Source organism: Seriola aureovittata, chromosome 7 (assembly GCF_021018895.1).
Source record: "Seriola aureovittata isolate HTS-2021-v1 ecotype China chromosome 7, ASM2101889v1, whole genome shotgun sequence".
In the NCBI taxonomy this organism is placed as follows: Eukaryota; Metazoa; Chordata; class Actinopteri; order Carangiformes; family Carangidae; genus Seriola; species Seriola aureovittata.
The window spans coordinates 12,371,686-12,394,708 of record NC_079370.1 but is presented as its reverse complement, the minus strand read 5'-3'; the positions used below and the strand labels follow the sequence as shown (position 1 = coordinate 12,394,708).

The 23,023-nt window shown below is 42.5% G+C and overlaps 1 protein-coding gene and 1 long non-coding RNA gene across 2 annotated transcripts; one reads left to right on the top strand and one right to left on the bottom strand.

Annotated features, from left to right (window-relative positions):
* The first annotated feature begins 100 nt into the window (after positions 1-100).
* On the top strand, positions 101-21,368 carry LOC130172941 (uncharacterized). Its single transcript, XR_008828353.1, has 3 exons — positions 101-369; positions 2,076-2,159; positions 20,937-21,368. It is a non-coding gene; the product is annotated as an uncharacterized LOC130172941 (long non-coding RNA).
* On the bottom strand, positions 8,325-15,571 carry crabp2a (cellular retinoic acid binding protein 2, a). The gene is made up of 4 exons (XM_056381922.1): positions 15,214-15,571; positions 11,125-11,303; positions 10,380-10,496; positions 8,325-9,074 (listed from the first exon to the last, which is right to left on the bottom strand). Exons 1-4 carry the CDS (start codon positions 15,293-15,295, stop codon positions 9,024-9,026), a joined length of 429 nt encoding a protein of 142 aa, XP_056237897.1. The 5' UTR covers positions 15,296-15,571; the 3' UTR covers positions 8,325-9,023.
* Positions 21,369-23,023: the final 1,655 nt, after the last annotated feature.

Genomic DNA, 23,023 nt, shown 5'->3' with positions numbered 1-23,023 from the left:
TAACATAGCCTTGTCACTGTTATGGAAGCTTTGTATTATTACAACTTTCTTTGCGGCTGTTTAGTGTTGCTGTCGAAGATGGACTTCCTTCCACTGGGGGCAGTACTGCTCAGCAGCAGTTAGCTAAAGAACGAGGAAGAAATGTCTACGCCATCTTTGATTTAACGCTCGCCGTTTAAACTTACAGAGCAAACAACCACCTTTCCATCAGTCAGTGTTATATTTTATCATTAACTTCTTATTTATCTTTCTTAAATTACTCCGGCAGTGAATTAAATTAACTCCTAATAGATTGAAATGTTCAGATTCTGCTGAGAAGCGTCAACGAGCGTTGGCTAGCTGCCTGGACGCTACTTTCCCAGCACCGAGGTGAGTGACAGGTGAACAGCCTGGGACATTTATGATATTTTTAAGAATTGGTCGACCAAACTAGGGCAAAGCATTTGGGAATATTGGACTTACATTTCTCCGGTTTCTAGAAAGAAGACTTGAAGTTACTGACCATGTTGCATCCCTTTTCTGATAGATGTGTACCTCGGCTAACAACTCTCGAGGCTACATGCTTAGTGCTCATTTCTGTGAGTTTGTCTTGGAGTTCTTCTGACCCCTAGAGGCCATGAAACACTAAAGCAGGCAGTAACTGTTGAGTGAGATGACCTTGTGAAAGCCGTCAGGGGTTCATAGATTTTCCTGATGTTAAAGAAATACTCTTATTTTGCTAGCTGTTTCCCATGTTTCGAGGCTCTCAGTAAATAAATAATGCACTTAATTATGAAGCAGGATGTTCTGGCTGGTATGAGGATTTATGAGTATGCCATTGGTAATTCTGTGATAGTGGCTCTGTGAGGTTGTGATGAAATGCCTTGTGATTATGCTGCAAACCAGTTCCCCCACAAATAAATATTGTGATAAGCTAAGTTAGCTGGCTACTGATGGTATCTTCATTTTAAGTGTAAAAGTTAGTTGATGTTAGTTGTAAGTGTGGACAATCTTCACAAAAAGGCACAGAAGTGTGTCCTGAATGTAGGTCTTTTCCTCTAAAGTGTTAAAAAAAGGCATGAAAAACATAGTGTAGTCCACCTCATTGCACTGCTTATGTGGCCCTAACTTTAACTCAAGTGGGGAAACCCCAGATCCCCAGGCCTCCCAAAAGCCCCAAGGTCACGCCATATTATTTGAGTACATTTCCTAAATTATCCTTAATTGTGCAAGACCAAATGTGATACAGAGAGATTTTATGAATTTATTATTATTTGTTCAAGTCAAGAATTGCATTAATGTAAAGGCCAAGGTCCTTAATCTTGTCCCAATTGTGCTTGTAGTATATCTGTTGACAGGGGAATAAACATCCTGAATACAGGAAAATACATTTTGGGACTGAGTAACGGCAAATGATCAACTGGGATAGTTGGACGCCTTCTAGAAAATTATGTTTTTTAAGAATGTATTTCAGCTAGAAAAATTGGTGTCCCTCAGTTTTCACCCAAAAGGCAAATTAGTTTCACCTCTTTTGGAAATAAAGACGCAAGCATTGTCAAGAATATAATGTGTAATTACAGCCAAATATTAATTAGTACACTCATCAATTTTAAAACTGAATAGACAAAGCAGAGTGGATCAAATAGTATCCACCACTGTGGCAGGACTATACTCTAGGTTAGAAATGCCTTTGAAAAAGTACATTGTTAATGATTTATCAACAACTTTTATAGTAGTCTTGATGTTTATGTGTTAGCCAGAGAGGTTTTTCGGTGTTATGCTTGCAATTTTCAATGAAAAATGTGAAACAGCATTTGCATTAAAATGGGCTATTCTTGGATGCTGCTAATGCAATTTTCAAGTGACACCACTTGGTGCCGCTCTGTTTCAACTAATGTATTTTCCAAGCCTGCCTGAACAGCCTCGGTGTGCTTGAATATTGTTACAGCTGCTTTTACAGCTAATTGCAAAGATCATCCAAGGCCAATTTGTGACTAATGATGATCAACTGATGTCAGATTCATATTATGCTGAATTCCTCCTTTCACATTTGTAGTTATGTTGCTGAATGGCTTCTTCTGTCTCTTGTAAATTAGCTTTCCCAGTCGAGGCACATCATGTGGTGATGGATATCAGCCAGGACCGGGACAGAGAGTGCAATGAGTTTGGAGAGTACAGATGTAAGTGGCCAACACATTTTGAAATGGGAAGAACTTCATTAGCTTTGATTTATGAATCCAGTGGGTGGAAAAGATGATGATTACTGGATAATTGACCTCTGTCTCTCCATCATTGCTCTTACAGTAACTGCCTAATTGACATTGGTCTACATCAGTGTCCTTGCTATTATTGCCTTCCTCTTCTTCTTTTTCTTCTTCTCTCTGATATCTCTGTCTTTCTTCTGTTGGATCTTAGTTGTTTCAGTTCATCACAACCACAGATAATCTCGTGGGCAGCATTTGATGATATATAAATAATCTACTATGATTTGAAGAATAGTACTCACACCAAGAGACAGATACACTTTTTACATTTGCTGTGACCCACATTATCATTTTTTGGCAGGTGGCTGTCACTGTAACTCGACTGGGAGCATAGTCGTGCTGAGTGGCAGCTCTATGTAAAGTCAGATAAGCTAGCTCACATGCAACCAAACCTCACTGCACACAACTACAGATTCCTGCACTGAGGTGGAACCCGTGTAAGAGCCAAAACACACACACACACACACACACACACACACACACACACACACACACACACACACAGAGTCTGTTTCACACTAGTGGGAGCTATGCGGGAGCCCATTAACATGAGGCATAAAATCTAGTTCCGAGTTTCACTGCAACACAAAGTTTTAATGTAGACTAGATAAACTTTAATAGTGTAGATTACTGTTTTATACTAGTTCTCTGATGCATGTTTGATGATTGCTCCTGTGCATATTGTTTTAATATGGAATCATGCATTTAAAAAACGTTGTGAAACTGCATGCAAGCAGCAGCAGAGATTGGATTTTGACATCTAATCCTCAGTGTGCCCACTTTTTCCTTTCAAGGGAAGTGCACATTTTCAAGAAGAGCAGCAAAAGGAATCTCCACTGGGCGTACTACATTAGTTGGCATGTCTATGGGATATTTTGCCTGCTAGATGATCAGTAAATCAATGTCAGACATAGAGTTTGGCTGTGTAGATGGATAGATGGTGGGCAGTAGGAGACCATAGCACCAATGTGTTACATATTATCAGTGCAGTACAGTGGCTGTGATTTGTGGATAAGATAGACGGTAGTGACAATGTAGTGTTAGTAGACGAGCCTGTTTTCTATCCGTCACCAGGTGCTCCTGAGACGTCATTCTTGTTGGGTTTGGCAGGAGCTGTGCCAACATTTTACACCAGTGGTTTACATGATATTTTTCTGCCAGTGTGCGTTGATATTTCTTAGGAAGACAGACTGTTTTTTCCTCTCTCACACATACAGCAACTTGTGGGTAGCAGCTTTAGGGGTTTTTTCGGGCACACACGTGTTTCAGTGTGTGTCTGTGTGAGTTTGCATGAAGCAGTCCATGTTTTTTTTTTTTTTCTCTTTTACAAGGTGTGCTTCCTCCACCCTGTTTCTCAAATCACAGTCCTCTGCAACCAATCAAACGACACCACAACACACCTCAGCCAGCACTACACTGTGTCCAGCTATGACATGCTGGTCTCCGGTATGCTTTGGCTTGGCTGCCGTCTGGAGCTGGTCAAAAGAGGAAAAAGATGGAAAGGGTAACGGAGGGAGAGGAGGAAAGAGGAAAAGAGAGACAGGGTGACAAGCTGAACCTCATGTGTGCAGTAATCAGATGCAGGCTCTTTAAAAGTAACACTGATGTAACTCCAGCTATTACTTTTCCTTTTAAATTTTCTTGATCTTTTACCCCTTTTGACCTTCTCTTTGATTCCTTCGAGGCTCACAGGGATCACTTGAAACTTAATAGATCGAATGCATTCATCTCCAGGTTGTTCTGAGTAAAAAATCAGTTGATCCATAGCAAAAACACAGTAGCTGTGGAGGATACATTTATACTAACAAAATAAGTCCAGGGTGAAATGGGAATAGGCCTGCATATGTGTGCACCTGAGTGTGTCTGTTCCTTTGTGCATTGGTGTGTGTGTATCTTTACAGTGAGCTGATACTATAAAAAAAGGAATGAGTCATGGAGTTATGACAGTTGATCACCCTGTAATGCCCGATGATCCTCCCGGGCGCCTCCCTTCTTACTCTCTCCTTCTCTCATATTGTGTACATGTTATATGATCAAAGGCCACCTACATCTGTGTATAAAATACAGTTATATTTTCCACAAAAGTGTTCCCCAACTTTCCTGTTTCAATATGACAAGACCCCAGACCAAGCTCACTGATGCTTTTTTGGCTGAATGGGAGTAAATCCATGCAACCAGGTCACAAAATGCTGTGGAAAGTGTGCTGCCAGAGTAGCATATTAATGCTTGTGGTTTTGGAAGGAGATGTTCAGCAATCAAGTACAGCTGTACTGTTGCGGTGATGAAGGAGAGGTACTGGGGAATATTGCAAGCCCCCCACAGTTAATGTGATGCAGTGTTTCAACCTTCAAGAGCTTTGTCAATCACACATTGTGTATATGAACAAAAGGTAGGTTGTATTAACAAAGAGAGAGAGAGCCACTTTGTTAGGTACACCTTTGCAATCTAATACAACCACTCTGTCATAAAATCAAAAAATTAGAAACGCCTCCATACAATGTAGTCCAGTACAACACCACCATTAACTATAACCTTAGTAATAGGTTTTTTTTTTACATGTTTCTGAACATTATAACTGTTGTATAGATAGTTTTTATGACGAAGATTCTGTATTGAATTGCAACAAATTGTACAGGTGTAATGAATAAAGTGGCCAGTGCAAACTGAACTGACAGCCTAGTGTCGAAATGTGGTGGGAAAAATGTAAGAACAATGTGTGCAATGTGCATATTGTATGTATGTTTTTAGCTAGTATGGAAAAAAATGGATCTGTTATTTATCTTTGCCCGAAAAGTTTGTTGAATCTTTCCATTTTTGGGAGCTTGCAATATAATCAGTTTGTGGGCCTTGCTTGTATTCTGTCTTCAAACAGCTTCTTCCATCTCCCCTATCTCCATCTGCCTATCCAGAGGTCAGCGTTTGAGTCTGTAATCAGATTTATTATTACATTCTTCATCTCTACAAAGACTTCATTCAGCCTACCTCTGCTAAACTGTAAGACCATTGTCCCACGGTTAGTGCATGAGGAGGATGATGATGCTCATGCCAGGCAAGTGATATCAGTTTGGGGATTCTCTTGACGGTAGATCTGTAGATGTCTGTGCAAAGTACATATATTAACCTTTAGATTGTGTGTTAGTGAATGAATCATCTTTTATAAAATTAGACTAGGAAGTTATAGGAAACTTTCGTCCGTACCTCATCCCTTCTTTACTTTCTGACTCAGCCTCTCCATGTCTGTCCATTGCGCTTCTCTTTGGTTTTATTTTCCCAAATGGAAGGATTCTCTACCCAGGCATTAAAGAGAAGAGGTTTTGAAGGTTGTTGCTTTTAGTGTCCTGCGTGGCTCAGGGGGCTAAGGTGCCAAACCAAGCCTTGACTGCTTGCCTTTCCCACTCTCTCCTGTCTTTCCTGTGTGTAATTTAATTTTAGAATCATATGTAAAACCTAATTTCTGTGTATGAGCGTGTGACTGTGTATAAAATTGTTGGTCTACGTGGATGTCAAGAAGGCCAGTGTGGTTTCTGTGATTTCTTTTCTCTACTTTCTCTCGTAAACATTCAAACTATAACGATGTAAGAGTGGCAGTGTGTGTGTGGTATGCCCTCATGTATACTATTCTTGACCAATGTTTTACAAGAGGCCTCAAAGGTTCCTGGGTGGTCTAATTGCGCTTGCCACAGGAGATTGGTGCACTTTTACCACTGTAAAGTGTGTATGACTGTTGTGTGTATCCGTTTGAGCAGGCTTGCAGGTGTGTGTGGGGTGTAAATCAGAATCCTGAACAGAGACAGTACAGTATGTGAGGGTGTTTAATGACGTTCACCTGTCATCACACTGTCACATGCATGTTCTTTCTATGACTATGTGTGTGTATGTGCAACAGCTAACTATCACGAAGATATGTGGGCTTGTGCCTCTTTTTACCCATCATCCTCTCCCGCTTTGCCACCTGCAGGGCATTTTCGTTACAAGGCCTCCCACTTCTTTACTATCTAACCCAGAATGTACTTGACCCACATGGCAATAATTGCTTCATCCAGATCACAAATCACCCATTTTGCCTTTTGTGACAAACGCTCAAGAATGCAGACAAGTACACACACTCCACTCCTACTTGCACATAAGTCTTCAAACTGTTCAAACTGCACCCTGACTCAGCCATGGCCCCAGGGCACCTAAAGTAATCTCCTCTCACATAAATGTTGGGTTTTAATCAAGATATCTGCTAATTGCCTTTGGTTACCTTGTTAAAGGATATCAGATTTCTACTTCATTTTGATGGATGATGTGCATTAGTAATGTGTTGGTGTATTCATTCATCATACAGGTGTTTTTTATTTAGTTGGTATGCGTGTGTGTGTGTGTGTGTGTGTGTGTGTGTGTGTGTGTTTACTCTTTTCTATGGTATATCCCTGTGGAGTTCTTGGCTTATGGAGTGTATGGGTGAAGTATATTTGTCCCGAAATTGCCAAACTCTTCACGTGTCTTCTCTTTCTCGTTATGTCGTTTTCTGCAAAGCCAACAACCTGCAGTGATAACAGTGCTGTCAGGATGTCACAGTGGAGATGGTGTGCTCAGTTTGCTCTTTGTTTTTGCAGACTTTCTTGTGGTGCTACATGTTTTAGGTGTTTTACAGGGTTTTGTGCACCATGCAGTTTGTCTGAAGTGTTTTATGAGCTGCATGTACAGTGTGAGTGTTTGATGGTATGTGTGAAGAGTTCCCAGAATATGTGTTTTTAGTTTGGTATGTGAATGAGTGTGTGTGTTTTTTTTTTTCTTTCTTTCTTTCTTTTTCTTTCTTTTTTTTTTTTTTTTACAGGGGTCCGGTGCAGGCCAGGCGTTTTGAAGGGGGCCAGACAGCTGCCTTTTACTGCCCCAGGGGGTAATAAACAGAGAGGGAGGGGTAGTTATTTACCCCTTTTATTAGGGCAGGAGGCAGAGGAGGATACTTTATTGGGGTCACACTGTAACTACACACAGCTGCAGGGCAAGAAGAGACATAAAAAAGAGATAGTTTGTTAAAAAAAGTTTCAGCATCACCAAATTCCTATCTCAGGAATCCATCCTCATCTAGTTTTTACTTGTTGTATTACTGTATGTACATGTGTGTGTGTGTGTGTACGTGTGTGTGTGTGCGTGTGAATCCCAGGTCATCCATCTTTCTCCCCAGTCCCTTTTCCATTTCCAGGTCCCTTAACAGCCCACTCCTTGTTAAGCACATCTGCTGTCAATCAGCTGTACCCTGTAATCCAATTGGCATTTCCTGCTGTTGGGGACACGCCCGCTGATCCTCAGTCTCTGACCATTCGGTGATTGGCCGGATAGTTGACTGTCTGACCCAAAAAGGTCCCAGGTTGACCTCTATTTGTCTCACCACCTTCCTTGGTTACCATAACAACAGATGTTCCCTACATGAGGATGTTTAAAGGAATATGTTGACATACAGGTATCCTGTTTCTTGCCCAGAACCAAAGAAAATATTGATGCTGCGCTCATATCTGTTTACTGTACAGACTGAAAGTACTGATTGATTGATATCATCTCTTCTTTGCTAACTACTGACAAGAAAACATGTTTCCCAAAAAATCAAACCACTCCTCTGAGTCACTGAACTAACCGTCAAATGAAATGGAAACGGAGCAGGGTCTAATAGTGGCATTGTTGCTCCTGGCTCTCTGTGTGTTGCTTCACATGCCAAGAGAAAAATTGCAGGGTGAGCAGAGCCACATGAAGTGTGTGATAAAAGTGAGCAGACAGAGAAAAAAATGAAATGGAAACTTTTTCCGCATTGACGCATAGTGATAGAAGAATAACGAGGGCATGTGGCACAGATATGATTGACAGAGAAAGAAGGAAGGCAGGGATGGGAAGACAGAAAAACTGAGAGGGAGGCTAGTAGGGAGGGGACAGACGAGTTATTCTAGTTGCAGACAGCTGACAGAGCCTAAAATAAGATGGAGCCATCTAATGTGCCCATATTCTACAGCTACACTCACAAACCATAAAACATATGCACTGTTAAATGCTAAATGATTTTCTGTACAGCCAAGAGCCATGAGCCAAGAGTTGACGTCAAACTGAGTTAATATCATGCTTTATTGTTTTCCCATAGAAAGTGTTGTTTCCTATGATCACATTTCATATAAAAGAGACACAAAGTAAAAACCTTAGCAGTACTGTATCAGACTCTAATGTAGTAATAAATACAAAATGTCATCATGAGATAGAAAAGGTTAAAGTTGTGGGACAACGCTAAAGCAACAGAGAGGAGGGACACATCAAAACTGACCTGAAACTGGAAGAGCTCATAGATTGGTTTACACATCTACAAATATAGTCTCACACCTCTTCTGCTGCCACACACACACACACACACACACACACACACACACACACACACACACACACACACACACACACACACACACACACACACACACACACACACACACACACACACACAATGCCAACTACATGAGCTTCCCCTAAGCAAATCTAACAAACAATGCAACATACATTTTCCTGTTTAAAACCCGCTGGTCACGTTTGAGTGAGCTGAAAAGACAGACACATAACTCAGAAGCTAAGACTATTGTGTAGATATGTGACATACTAGATACAATTACTAAACTTATTATGTAGTGAAGCTAAGAGAGGTACTGGAATAAAACTAAAGACTGCTATCTCCCAGCGCTGCCTTGACAAAAGGGAGTAGTGACACAAGTAGAGATGCAAGAGAGGGGGGCTGGAAGGAGGAAAAGTGAGAAGTGCTCTTGTTCATTGTCGTTCATAGACTCTGGTGCAAATCACATCATCAGCGCTCATGGTCTGAAAAGAAAGAGGAAAATTATTTTTTATTATGGATGCTTTCATGCACTGTGGCAAAAATACTGGCACAGTTAGTTATCGTATTCAGTGTGAATTCATATTAAAAGTTGAGTATTTTGCAGAACATGCATTTAATGTTGATACTCTGAACCTCCAAACTGAGCAATTTGTAATGTCTCCAGCAGTTAAGACCAATACACTCTGACTGTGAAAAACTGCTTTGGGCTTGATTCTTACCATGTCAGGAGTCTTAGACCCTCAAGCAAGCATTGCCCCATAACTTCTTGCTCTATTTACAGTTTGTTCAATTGAAACACAATTGAGGACTGTGGAGGATGCGTGTGTCATCTCTGGTTTACCTGGTTGGACTGGTTTACCAATACTTCTTAAAGGTTGTTTCAGTCAACCTGAAGTCTCAGCTGGGGTTTCTTATTAAATACAGGTCTGTTGCTGGGTGGGCACCTTATCAACCTTCACAGTAAACATCACTAATGTAATTATTGGTGAAATTAACATTAACAGCATAGATGCTGTCTGTACACTCACTTTCGACTTGACTTTGACTTCAAGCTGATGCCTGTACACGTTTTGTAATCTCGACAAATGTTCTTTCATCCTCGGCCAGGAGAATAATTAGATTGCCGTTATCGTGCTATAATTATACATTCAAAGGCTACACTTTAGACTATAGCCTGCAACTTGCAGTGTAATCATGTTTTACAAATGGGGGAACTGATAAAATACTTAGTGGCAGCTAACAGTACTAAAAAATGTCAGTACAAGGGGGAAAGACCAGAATTTACTGAAAATTAAATAATAATAATAATAATAATAATGAAAAATAATAATTTTCATGTTGAAAAAAATGCACTGCAAGTTTTTTTAATTACCAGGTACTTTTTGGATGTTGATGCAAGATACAGTAATATCTGGGTGTCAACTTCTAAAGTGTTTAGAAGTTTTTAGATATGTCAAACAGGGTGTTAATAACTACAATGTACATTCATTTCATTACTCAGTATGTGAGATATGGTTGAAAGCTCAAAAACAAAGTTAGTCAGTGGACCTGGAGTTAAGTTTTTCTTTTGTCTTATTGTCATGCTACTCTTTTGAAGGTCAAGTATCAAATTCAACATTTTTTTCTCTGGGAGGAGTTAAATAATTTCAAATCCAAAAATATAATCATGTGACCCAAGTCCAAAACTACAGACAGATACACTGTAATTTCTGCTTTTTAGTCTACAATGAAGTATAAGCCTTGTTGGTTTCTAAACTCTGGCTTAGTGGATAATTTCTGTGCTTTACCAGGATCAGTTTGCCGTCATTGGTGATCTCTCGGGTCCAGGATGTCTTAGGCCCCTCTCCTTTCTGCAGAGTCTGCTCACAGCTGATCTTACTGTCTGTTTCCCAAAGTGGAAAACTCTGAGGACATAGAAGGAGAAAAAAACATTAGAGGCATGTTAATTGTTGGATGTATAGATGAATGGATGCACATATGAATACAGTGCCATCCAATGGGAAGAGGGGGTACACAGGGAGTGGCTAATAGTGAGAGAAAACAAGGAAGGTGGAGCAGGGCGATCACTGAGAGGTGATAACTTGTGATGCGCTCATCATTTGTACAGCAAAGCGCTGGCTGGTTGCATGTGTTTGCTTTGGAGACGGCCAAACAGAGGCCGTCTATGGGAAAACGGGGAGAGCAACGTGGAGAATTAGGGAGGGACAGAGGGCAGGAAGGGCAAGAAGGGGGAATGGAGGGAAGACGGGAAGTTGAAAGGGGTCGTTAAGAGTGTGAAGGAGTGCAGTGTAGCACGATAGGCCTTCAGAGACCAGGAGGGGTAAAGATATGCTATCAGTCCAAATATGATGAAAAGCCAAATTAAACAGATTGATGTAATCTGGACCGCTCCCTCCCCATATGCCATTACTGCTGTGTGTGTGTGTTTGGTTATGTGTGTGTGTGTGTGTTTGGTTATGTGTGTGTGCATATGCAGAGAATGTAGAACTGAGAGAGCATTTAGGAATCGGTCCATGTCCATGTGTTGTGTACCGTGCAGGGACGTCCGTCCACGGTGGCCTCATTGAACTCCTTCCCCACAGTGAAGGTGATGTGGGTGGTGCGGACTGTGGTGCAGGTTTTAATAGATAGAGTCTCCTTGTCCTGCGTGATCTCCACCAGTGGCTTGGAGGCTGCCTTCACTGCGATCTTGCGCAGCATCACATTCACATCTAAAAGACAAAGAGATAATGATAAAGACTGTAAGAAGAGATGTGGAGCTCATACAAACAACAACGCACACAAGGACACAAGTAAACACTTTCACCATGTGCTGTAGCTACTTTGAATATTCCCATGCAAGCAGTACACACCTACAAGAGGTAAACTAAGTTCATGAGGACCGTTGTGTCACACAGTATTGGTTTATAGGATAGCCTTAAGGAGCAAGGCAAACTAAACCTGTTTGTACCAAATTATGCAAAACCACTGGCCTTGGGCTGTGTGTGTGTGTGTGTGTGTGTGTGTGTGTGTGTGTGTGTGTGTGTGTGTGTGCGTGTGTGCGTGTGTGCGTGCGTGCGTGCGTGCGTGCGTGCGTGCGTGCGTGCGTGCGTGCGTGCGTGCGTGCGTGCGTGCGTGCGTGCGTGCGCGCGCTGTTTGTTCAGTATTCTCCTGCACACTCAGGGTAAAAGGAGCAGCCTTGCATTGCACAGCGCTGTCCAGCAATGATGACAGAGGAAACAATGAGGTCATATGACAAATCATGCCCAGCTCATCTGCGTTCCCCCCAGACTTGATCATCTCACACACATACAGTATATACACACACACACATATACACTTACACAGACACACACACAAACTTACAACTGTGATTCGTGACTCAGACTGACAGACTAATATGGTGATTCGTACTCTATGGTCTGTAGTTTGAATATATTTATAGTTAAATTACATTTTTAACCTTCCACAAACACAGAAAGCAAGAAAGCACCCATATTCACACAGAATGATACAGTAGTCTGACAAGAGTTGTAGTTGTAGTATATTCATCCCCTCTGTGTGTGTGTGTGTGTGTATGGTAATGTATGTGTTTGTTATAAAATACAACAGGAAGCAGGGAGAGAGCAGGGATTTAGATGATGCTAAGCCACCTAAACTCTGATTAATGATCTTTTTTGCACGACTTACAGCTCCTAATTCAGATATTGCAGTATAAGTATAAGAATGAAAATAAATATTTCAGAGAGAAAATAGGACAGGGGAAAGTCCTGTCAGATACTGTGTATCTGAAAAAGGGAAGGAGCGAAACTGATGATACAGCGTGGGAAAAGAGAGGAGCAAGGAGCAGAGAGGAGGGGGGAGTCAGACAGATGAGGGGCAGTGGTCTGTGTGTGGTGTGTGAAGATCTCTGTCCAAGTGTGAGGGGAAGTGTGTGTACGTCGTTCAGCATGTATCTGCCGTCGAGTTGGGTTTCGCACTTCTCACCTCTCTCGCATTCCCACCTGTCACCAAGGGTAAATATATACACACTCAGAAATGCACAGTCATTCAGCATGCATCAGGATGTCCATGCTGTTCACTGTGTGCACTGCATGTAGAGCGCACACAGCACAGTATGCATATGCATTGTCATTGTCTAGTGTGAATTTCATGCAAATTGCATTGTGTAAAGTGAAAGTGTAGGGACATCGCTAAAAAATGAAACATTTTAGGCACTTTGTTTCTAGTTTTTTTTTTTTTTTTTTTTGTGCTGTGCTAAAATGCTTTTTTTTTTTAGGAATTTGTACTTTTCCTCTACGTTTGACAGGGAAATACTGCAGTGTGAGAAATATAAGCTGTTGATAAAATGTGACGCATTGTTATAAATTAAACTATCCAATTGTACATAAAGTAGTTAAAGTCATTAACAACATTAAAATGGTGGTTGCATGTTTATACAATATAATAATGATTCAAATATGGGCCATTCTGTGTAGTGTGGAGTGTAAAATTCATTTCCACCCATTTTGATAATCAATTATTCATTTAACTTGGGCGAAAATGTCAAACATGTGCTTGTTCCAGTTTTTTAAAATGTTGTAGTTATTTCTGTTTTATACAACTTTAAATGACAAGTGTTGCAAACTAGCAATTTTAAGATGTCAGAATGGACTCTGGAAAAATTGTGATGAGCAATTTGTACCATGTTGTCACGTTTGAAACAATTGAAATGATTTATCAATTAATTGAAAGAAAAATTTAACAGATTGGTTGATAATGGAAATTAGAGTTAGTTGCAGCCTTATAGACAGGCTTCCATTTGGCAATTGTTGAGTAACAAAAATAATTAAAAAAATCAATTAATTTATTTTATTAATTTTTTGTATAAATAAGGGTGAACTTTGAACAGTGAGTAAAATTGATCTGGAGTTGAACACAGTACATTGCTACAAAAACCCTGCTGCAGAAATCTTTGTTGAAAGTGTACTGCTTGAGGAAAGTGTCCTTGCTAAAGGTTTAGATTATTTCAGGCAGCAAGCTGACCTGCAGACAGTAACTGACCTCAGTCTGTTGGCTTGGACACAGGAGTAAATTGCTGGCCTGTGGACCATTTGGGAGCCACAGAGGGAGCTGAAGCTTCTCAAGTAACTGCCAGTTGTTAGAAGTTAGAAATTACCTGGAGAGACTTTTGCAAACCTGCAAAAGTCTGCCCACATGAGGACACACACACTCACACAGATAGACAGACGGTCAGGGTCAGGGTCAGAGGTCAAAGAGCAGAGGGCAGAGGAAGCATTTGGGACACGGGGAGAGGAGGGAAGAGGGGAGAAGAGCAGAAGTGAGGAAAGGAAGAGAGGATGGAGGGAAGGAGGAGGGTGGGTGCTGACAGGCTGCGTCCAGCTGCGCTTTGCCCCCCAATGAAACCAGGGGCCATTCCTCCCTGTCAGTCATACCAATGCACAGGGACATTATAGGAACACATGCTGTGATACATGTCTTTGGCTGTGTGTGTGCGTGCGTGTGTGTGCGTGTGTGCGTGTGTGTGTGTGTGCGTGCGTGTGTGTGTGTGTGTGTGTGTGTGTGTGTGTGTGTGTGTGTGTGTGTGTGTGTGTGTAAGACAAGAAATAATGGAGCAACTGCAAGAGGAATGCAATGTTAAACTCCGCTGACACACATACACACACTCACAGACTCAATCCTACTCTGCCTCTATCATTCTCTCACACACAGACAGAAGGGGATGGAGATGAACAGAAAGAATTACAGGCACATTAAAGGCTAATTGGTGCATCTGTCAAACAGGAAAATTGGAATTTGTTTTTTCTGGCTCAGTGGTGATGTGTCTATATTCAGAACAATAGTGTCATTTGACAGCTATTTATTAACCTCCATAAATGTGTGTGTGGGTGTGGGAGAGAGACAGAGACATGATATGAATTCCAGGTGTGCACTGGCAAGTCATCCAATGGGAATTGGCTACTAACGACAGACGGCTCTGACTCCGCGTATACACACACACACACACACACACACACACACACACACACACATACAAACACACACACACACACACACGCGCACTGACGCCTGCCTAGACTACAATTGTAACAGTGATGGGGCACAGACGCAGACCAAACACTGAATCTCAGCAGCAGGTGTTTGTTCTTAGCCCCGACTGTCACTTCAGATAAGGATGCGACTGTCCTGCACTGTATCGTGTCATAACGGTCCTCATCAACAGACACACACACACACACATACACAATCTGAGGCTGTGACACAGACAGATGTGCCGCCGTTTGTCTCTATTGTGTTAGCAGGGGAGGCCAAAGGGGGAGAGGAGAGAAAGAGGGGTGAGGCTGGCTAGGGGCCAAGCACAGAGTTTTGGGTTGTGCAGAATGACAAAGACTCCCCCCTCCCACCACCACCACCCACTACCCACCCATGCGGTACAGAGGGTGATCCTCGCTGGTGCACGGACACAGAGAAAGATTTGACCTATAATGTGCTGAGAACGCCACAGTTTGAGCTGACACATCTGATCTGTGTCATCATGCACAGAAATAAAAGCTTCGTGAGAAACCACTCTTGCGCAAAAACAAATGAATCAAGCTGCTATTAGGCCATGGAGAGTTTTTAATTATAACTTCCATCACTTACTCAACGCTTTCAAGAGTTCCTCGAAGTTTTCAGAGCTCTTCATTTCCCAGGTGCCGGAGAAATCGGGGATTTTGCGCTCCATGCTATAGGCTGCTGGTAGTTTGCGGATAAATGTAGGTGAACTGTCAGGTCCAAGTCTGGCCCCTGCGCTGCTGTTCGTGCGCGTCTGTGCCTCAAAAAGCTTCACTTGTCCCGTCTGGTGTGGGTGTGTGGGCGCGCCCGTCGGTCCGACTCTGTCTGTCCAGTTACTTCTGCCCTCTTCCAGGGATGAGTGGCCGACTGTCAGGGCTCTTTTCTCATCTATGTGCCGGCGCACGTTATAAGGTGCTGCGCTCCAAATGAATGGCACGGAAAGCAAAGGTACTTGTGTAGGGATGCACACGCCCCTTTCTATACGGACACGCCCCGGAGGGCCAACTGGCACGGACCTCAACCTGACCACGCCTCTGCAGGCAGCATGTGCGCCGCAGAGCTGCCCCACTCGTCCAAGCGCGTACCTTGAATCAGCGATAGTGACCGCGCTCCGATGGTCCTGTGCGCTTTGGAGAAGCCACTGAATATAATATATAAAATATTTAGGTGTATGATGTGTTTTGCTATTGAGATACAGACAACAGTGCCTTGGTTGAATGAATGACTTCAGTGCAGTGAACGTTATTAGTGCAAAAGAGGGAGGATGTAGCCAGGCCAGTCTGTTGACAGAACATGTCGTCTTGGCAGGGCGGTGCGAAGGAAGAACCAGTCAACTGCCAGACCGGCAGACTGAATGGATGGCAGAGCAGTGTGTGCGTGTGCGTGCACTTGTGAGAAGAGAGAGAGGCCACGTTCACCCCCAGCCTCCTGTGCGCCACCGCGCTGTGTCATAAAAATAAAAGCGGTGGTAATGGGATACAGCTTCTGGCCTCGACCGGTGGACTATCCATTTAACGGGGCCTGCGTCAGAGGAAAAAACACCACGGACCCATGAGGGGGGAGGACAGAAAGAAGGAGATTAAAATAAGAGGTGGGATTGGCGCAGGTCGGCGGTGTCTGCTCAGAGCTTTTTGCCTCCCGCTGTTCGGACGGAAGAGAAGGGAGCAAGGAGGAGGAGAGGAGGAGACGCGGGGGCATTTGGAACAGCGCGTCAGACAGGCCAGGGTCAGGGGCCCGCGGGGTCGGAGGTAGTCCTATAAAGAACACACACACACGCATTGTATGCATGCGCACACGCACGCACGCGTTGATGATGGATGGTAACGGGACAAAGCCGACGTTAACTATTGACTCTTGATGGATGATCCCATCCGCTACACTGCACGGCGAATTAGCGCGAGGTTACCCGGGCGACTTGCAGAAAGGAGGGGAGGAAATCAGGAGAAGGTCCCTTAGTAAACCATATAGGCTTCACGCACACACACTAATACATCGGCTCAGTGTCAGACTTATACAAAGACACACTGACGAACAATGGTAGGCTATATAACAGTCTCAGATTGATATAAGGTAACGCGATATGCGCTTTTACGCACAGACCTGTATCCAAATCCAGCGGTTTGCATCGGCCGGCGGGTCTGTTTGATGTGAACAAAGCTTGTTCAAATTGTTTCCTTCTCACACACACACACACACACACACACACACACACACACACACACACACACACACACACACACACACCTCTCTATGGCCACACACCATGCCACAATCACAGCATGTCCTCACAAGTTCCTCCTGGTCCAAACAGCAGAGGTGATCCTAGCCATATCAGAGCTATATTTTCCACTACAGTCTCCCATTATCTCTTTTATTTCCTGTCAGTCACTCTTTGTCGCTGTCTTGCATTTGTTAACCCTTTAAGGGTTTGATCTGACGGTACTGAAACAAAACAATCTGTCGGATGAAAGCAGAAAAGTATCATTTACAGGCCAGGTGGGTACAGATCTAATGCAGTCTAAATGTTGAAGCACAGCATTAGTCTGACTTACTGCTGCCACGGTGGTCTGTCGAACATGGTCTGTTCAGAAAAAAAGGGAATTGATCATGCCCCCAGTTTGAAAGTGACAAACACAAAGGTTACAATAGAAGGCTGTCTGTGTTGGGGGAAAATTCATCTTCAGCCTCGCCGCAGGCCTTTAGCATAATACCATGAAAAAACAAGAAATGCATCAAAGGCCACTGAATCAAACAGGCATCCGTTCAGTATAGCACACTGACAGCCTCACCCATCTTGTGTGTGTGCTGTGCAGAGGGCAGGCTTGATAAAGAGCTCTGAAATGTGTGTGATGCTGTATGTCAGCACATGATGACAAAGCACCGCTCAGTATTCAGATCCATTCAACCATGCTCTGCTCCTCTCAACCTTTCTCTCTCTGCTCATTCCTTCCCTCCATTTCCTTTTCCTTTCTGCCTCTCCTTTACCTCACGCAACTTTCTCTCCCCCACTCCTCACCACCCTTCTCCTCCTTTTCTTCCTCCTCCTCCTCCTGTCAAGCTTTTGTTCTTTTGTGCTGCTCTGACACATTCCTCAAGCACGTTGAAGAGAGGGAGAAGGAGAAAACAGAAGGGGAGAGGATGGAAAGGAGAAGAAGAAAAGGGGGGAAAGTTAGTGAGAAAGTTAGAGACTGGAGTGCAGGTCATTTTTTATCCCATTGTTGTGGAGAAAAGGATAGGGAGAGTGAGTCAGCAAAGAGAGACAGAGACCGAGAGAGCAAGGAGATCAAAGGCAAACAGATAGTGACAGAGACGGAGAGGTTGAGAAACAGTGAAAGAATGAAGACGACAGATATGTAAAGAGAGACTCCTCTGTCTTTGGAGGCACAGGAAAGTATTAGTTTGCTTCTCTGCTGCCAACTTTATTTCACTCATCTTCATTTCCTTATATTCTCTTCCAACAATTTTTTACACGTATACTGTTCACTTCTTTTGTTTTGTTATCTTCATCTTTCTGTGTTCTCTCTAAAAACAAGATCTTTGTTGGTAACTGATCTCACAACTGCCAACACAAAGATTTACAGTCTGTACCACGTGTAAATGAAACAAAGTCTATTATGACTTGTACACAATAATGATCGACTCTTACCAGCCTGAGTTCACGGCAAAGACACTCAGCGTTACGAGGAAGATTAAGGGGAATAAACAGCAGTAATAATACAGAAGAAAAAAAGGGGAGTTTTCCCTTTTGGGAAACCTGATACTTAAAATAATATTTTATAGTTTTGAAATGATTAGTTGAAAGAAAATGCATCGCTGACTACTTGAGTCATCATGGTGTTTCCAGCCTCTCCAAATTGAGGATTTGATGTATTTCCCTCCTTTATATCGTGTGAAACGGAATGTATTAGTTTTGGACTGTAGGTCAGACAAAAGAAATGATTTGAAGGCCACTCCTTGGACTTTGGAAAAACTGAGATGGGCATTTCTCTCTATTTTCTGACATCATACAGACAAAATGGTTAATGAAAAAACTTGATGAAACAACAATAACAAAAGTTGATAGTTGCAACCTTGACATTTAAAGATGTCTATATTTAATGTCTTTCCCTTTCCATTTCTTTCCGCTATAATTTAATCAGACAACTACAAATTGATCATATTCAAAATATAAATAAAATCTGAACTTGAGATCCAGTTAAATCAGTAGCAGTAGAGAGACCATAATTATCTGTAGTTCTCTCTCTCTATCTGTCTCTCTATTTGGATTTGTGAAGACTGTGCCTCATTCAAATCAGGCTGAGCCTTGTACCAACACTTTCACTGAGGTGAAATGTACCATATCTCCTGCACGCTTACTTCCTCTTGTGCAGTTTATTGTTTCCTATTTCCTCCCCTTTATTCAAATGACACAGATTTGAACCATATCTGAGCAACATCCAGACTGTCCACAGACTGTTTATTATCCCAAAGAACCACTATCTGGGTGCGGAAGGGGAAACTTCACCCATCATACAACCGCTGTTAATGCTAAGGTTGCCTATCTACCAATGGCAAAACATACAAATGGCTCCCTTAAGCGTAATATGGTGGCAACTTGTGCAGTGTGTTTAATACAGTGGTGTCCTATCCCAAATGTGGCCCTTATCACATACATGTTGCAATCACAGTTTTTGAGAAGGAGCAACATGTCTGCACAAGTTGGAACTTGTACGTGTGAACGTGTGTGATCAGCCTGTAGTAAAGTCACACTTCAGTGGCATTCTCCACTTAATCATCCTGATGACCTCCAGTAAAAAGCGCTCACCCCAGTAACCCTGGTAATCCCAGATGTGAACTTGACCCTGGCCTTCCCCATCGCCAACTCCTGGAAGTCATTATCACTGGCCTTTACCCTCAGAGGAAGCCACTGGACAAGAAGTGCAAATGCATGCAGACAAAAGTGCCACCACAGATTAATGTATCTTTCTCTTATGATTTAACTCTGTGTCTGTGTAATGGTCGAGGCCTCCCCAAGGGGTTGTAAAATGAATCTGACAGGTCGAGGGAAGATTAACTGGACAGGAAAGAAGAAAAAACATTTCTGTGACACATAGTGGTGTCATTTTCTCTAATCTTTGCACTTTCCTCGCGAATTACTGGACAGTTCTACCTCTTTCATTGTGCAATGCAAAAACCAGTAACAGCTCAAAGACATATATATAACGTCTGACACATACAAAGTGTGACACAGATGCAAAAGGATGTTGGAGTTTAAGAGGTCACAAGCCAAAAGGTTTGGGAGCCACTGGTTTGTGTGATGTGCACAGCAACTGCACAACAAACAGCCACAGTGACGCACACATTCACAGCCAAAAGTGTGTGCAGCACTGTGGGCTGCTGGCATGCTGACCGACCAAACCACGTGGGTTTGATTAGAGCAGAGGAGATGGCAGCGTTTAACTACATATGTGGAAATGAGAGGCAGAGCATGTGAGAGACCAACGAGCAGATAAGGAAAAGATAAGAAATGAGGAACTGAGAAAGAGAATGGAGGCTTGTGTTTTTGTGTGTTTTTGGTGTTGTGCATGTCATACGTGTAAACCCCTGTCTGCCAAAATCCCGCAAACACTGGGGCAAAAGTTCAAGACCAACCTCGTGTGAATGCTGTAAAGACAGGATGCCTCTGCTTTGTCTACATAAATGTGCTCATGCAGGCTCCACCAGACATCTATTACTCATTTATTATTTTTCTTGGATGAGGTCGTATCTTACAGGAATCAAACAGAAACAGTCAGATACAAATTATTACTTCATAACCTGCCCCCACACTCACCACATCACATTACCCAGAATTTCTTTTATTTAAAGTATCAGCATATCAGATTGCAGTGTGGGTGTGAGTGTGTACATGAGTCTGGCTGAGTCGTCTTGTGTACACAAGACGAAACCTCCAGATGCCTGGGCAGTTGCACCCAGACGCCTGTATTACTCACACTCTATTCCTTTTGTCTTTCAGCTCCCCCCACCCCCCAACAACTCCTAAAATCTCTCTGCCCTCCCGCTCAAGTCTTTGTGGTTCTAATTATCACGCTCATTTGTTATGAACTGGTCTGGACAGAGGGAGAGGGAGAACAGAGAGAAGTTAGAAGCTATCTTGAATTTGGTCTTGTGCGTGTCCGTCTCTTCCAAACTTCCCTTATGTTTTTGCAGTTTGTCCAGTGCCACCTACAGTTTAACGAGGCCATGGGCTCCCCTGAGGCACTATGTGACAACAGCACTGTAAAACAGCATTGTACTAGCTGACTGAGGCTGAATTGCTTTACACTTGACAGGAAGACGGAGGACATCAGAAGGGAAGAATTTAGAAGAAAAGGGGAGAAAAGGGAGGTCAGGTATGTAAACAAAGGAAGTGAAGTAGATGGAGATGTTCATGAGGAAAGTTGTGTGAAGTTTCGTGAGTCAAAGTAGATGGGAGACGATGAAGGAATGAGATAAAGCTGAGAAAAAAAACAAGCCCTGGTTCCCATACTTTCTCTGCTTTTCACCTTATTTTATGTCCATGTGTTTTGTTTTTCTAAAAACCACCAAAAAAAAGTTCAATAAAAGTGCAGCTCTGGTTTTATCGTTTTCACCCCTCCTTCTTCTTGCATCCTACTGCTCTGCCCCCTCCACCCTCACACTGCCTCTCACTCTGCACTCATTCTTTTATTCTCCTGTAGCCTTTCCTCTTCGCCCCGAGTCAACGATTGTTGTTCACTTTGGCATTTTCCTCAGCCATGATGGAGTGAGTGTGTGTGTGTCAGCAGTCACTGTGTGTGTGTGTGTGTGTGTGTGTGTGTGTGTGTGTGTGTGTGTGTGTGTGTGTGTGTGTGTGTGTGTGTGTGTGTGTGTGTGTGTGTGTGTGTGTGTGTGTGTGTGTGTGTGTGTGTGTGTGTGTGTTGAGCAGATGGTGCTCTTCTCTGTGTGACTTTGTGCATGTCTGTGTGTGTGCTGATGCCTATATGCCTGTATGAGTGCATTTGTACACATGTGACTATGTATACTGAGTGTGTGTGTTTGTGTGTGTGAGAGAGAGACATTATGATGTCATGGATTAGGTATGGCCATAGTTAACTTCAATGGTGGTCAACTTTTGGTCACTGTTACTGTATGTGACAAGTCTGAGTCCCTTAAGTCTCAGAATTACCTGATGAAATGGTGAGATATTTATGTGTTATTGTTTCTATTATTGTCTTGAATAGCACTCAGCTGACTTATCCTTCCCTGTGCCTCTGGGCAGAAACAGAAAAATAACATTAAGTTTAAGTGCGTCCTGTGATTTCTTCATGATCTCGTGACTTTGCCAAAGGCCAGTGAGAAAATGAAAGGATAAGAACATAAACCAGAAAGCTGAATTAAAAAAAAAAAAAAAAACTGTATTTCCCTGTCTCTGCAACAGAATCTCAAGGCGGAAAATTACAGAAGCTAACTACAGAGAAAAGGAAAGGATGTAAAATGAGGGAAAGTTGTGGAAGTTTTCAGGAGTCATCTGTACTACTAGTGGCTACTACCAGCTCAGACACATATGCAGTCAATGCCTGGAGCTTCACTATGCATCAGGAGCAATTTAACAAGCATCATTTGCGTCAAATTTTAAATATGTGGCTTCTTTTACCATTATAACAGTATTATGGTGCAACCCTGCGCTAAACTCCTGAAGCAAAAATTAGAGCTTCTTGTTGGTTTTAGATACTTAAGTTTAATCTCTTATCTTCTGCTGTGAAAATAACTTTTTTGCAGAAATTTCATATTGTTTTGAGTTATTTCCACTTATATAATATAATCTGCTTTTCAAGCAAAATCAGGCATTTTTTAATGCCTCATAAAAAGCATTTTGAGACAGCAGTTCATCAGGATTTTAGCATCTCTCCAGATGTTCTGTGGGAATATTTTCAGAATTAATCATATCTAAATAATGCAATGTTTGCAGACCAAGTACAAAATACAAAACAGTTGTTGGACAAATGGACAGGTCTCATTAAAGATCTTGAGTCCTGGGACTCCTGTGGTGGGTAATAAGTAACTCTCCCGCCATCTAGTGGAGCCAAATAGGTGATGTTATGTCTCCTGACTCAGACCTGGAACTTTCTGGCGTTACATGTGGGAGATGTTTGGGCATGTGTAGCTATGCTGACCTACTGTAACTGATCAAACTATTGTTGTTAATGTTTATTTCTGTTTTGTGCACTTGCGTGTCTGCACACACAGACCCACTCAAATCCCTGCAGGGACAGGTGCAGTCAGAAGACATGCAAGTTTGTCCAGAAAACTGTTGGAAAACTGTGTGTGTTTGTGTTTGTGTTTGTGTGTATCTGTCTCCGTGAGAACCAATTTTACTGTGAAATATGCTGAGCGATGACAACTTTTCAGAGTGCTGTAA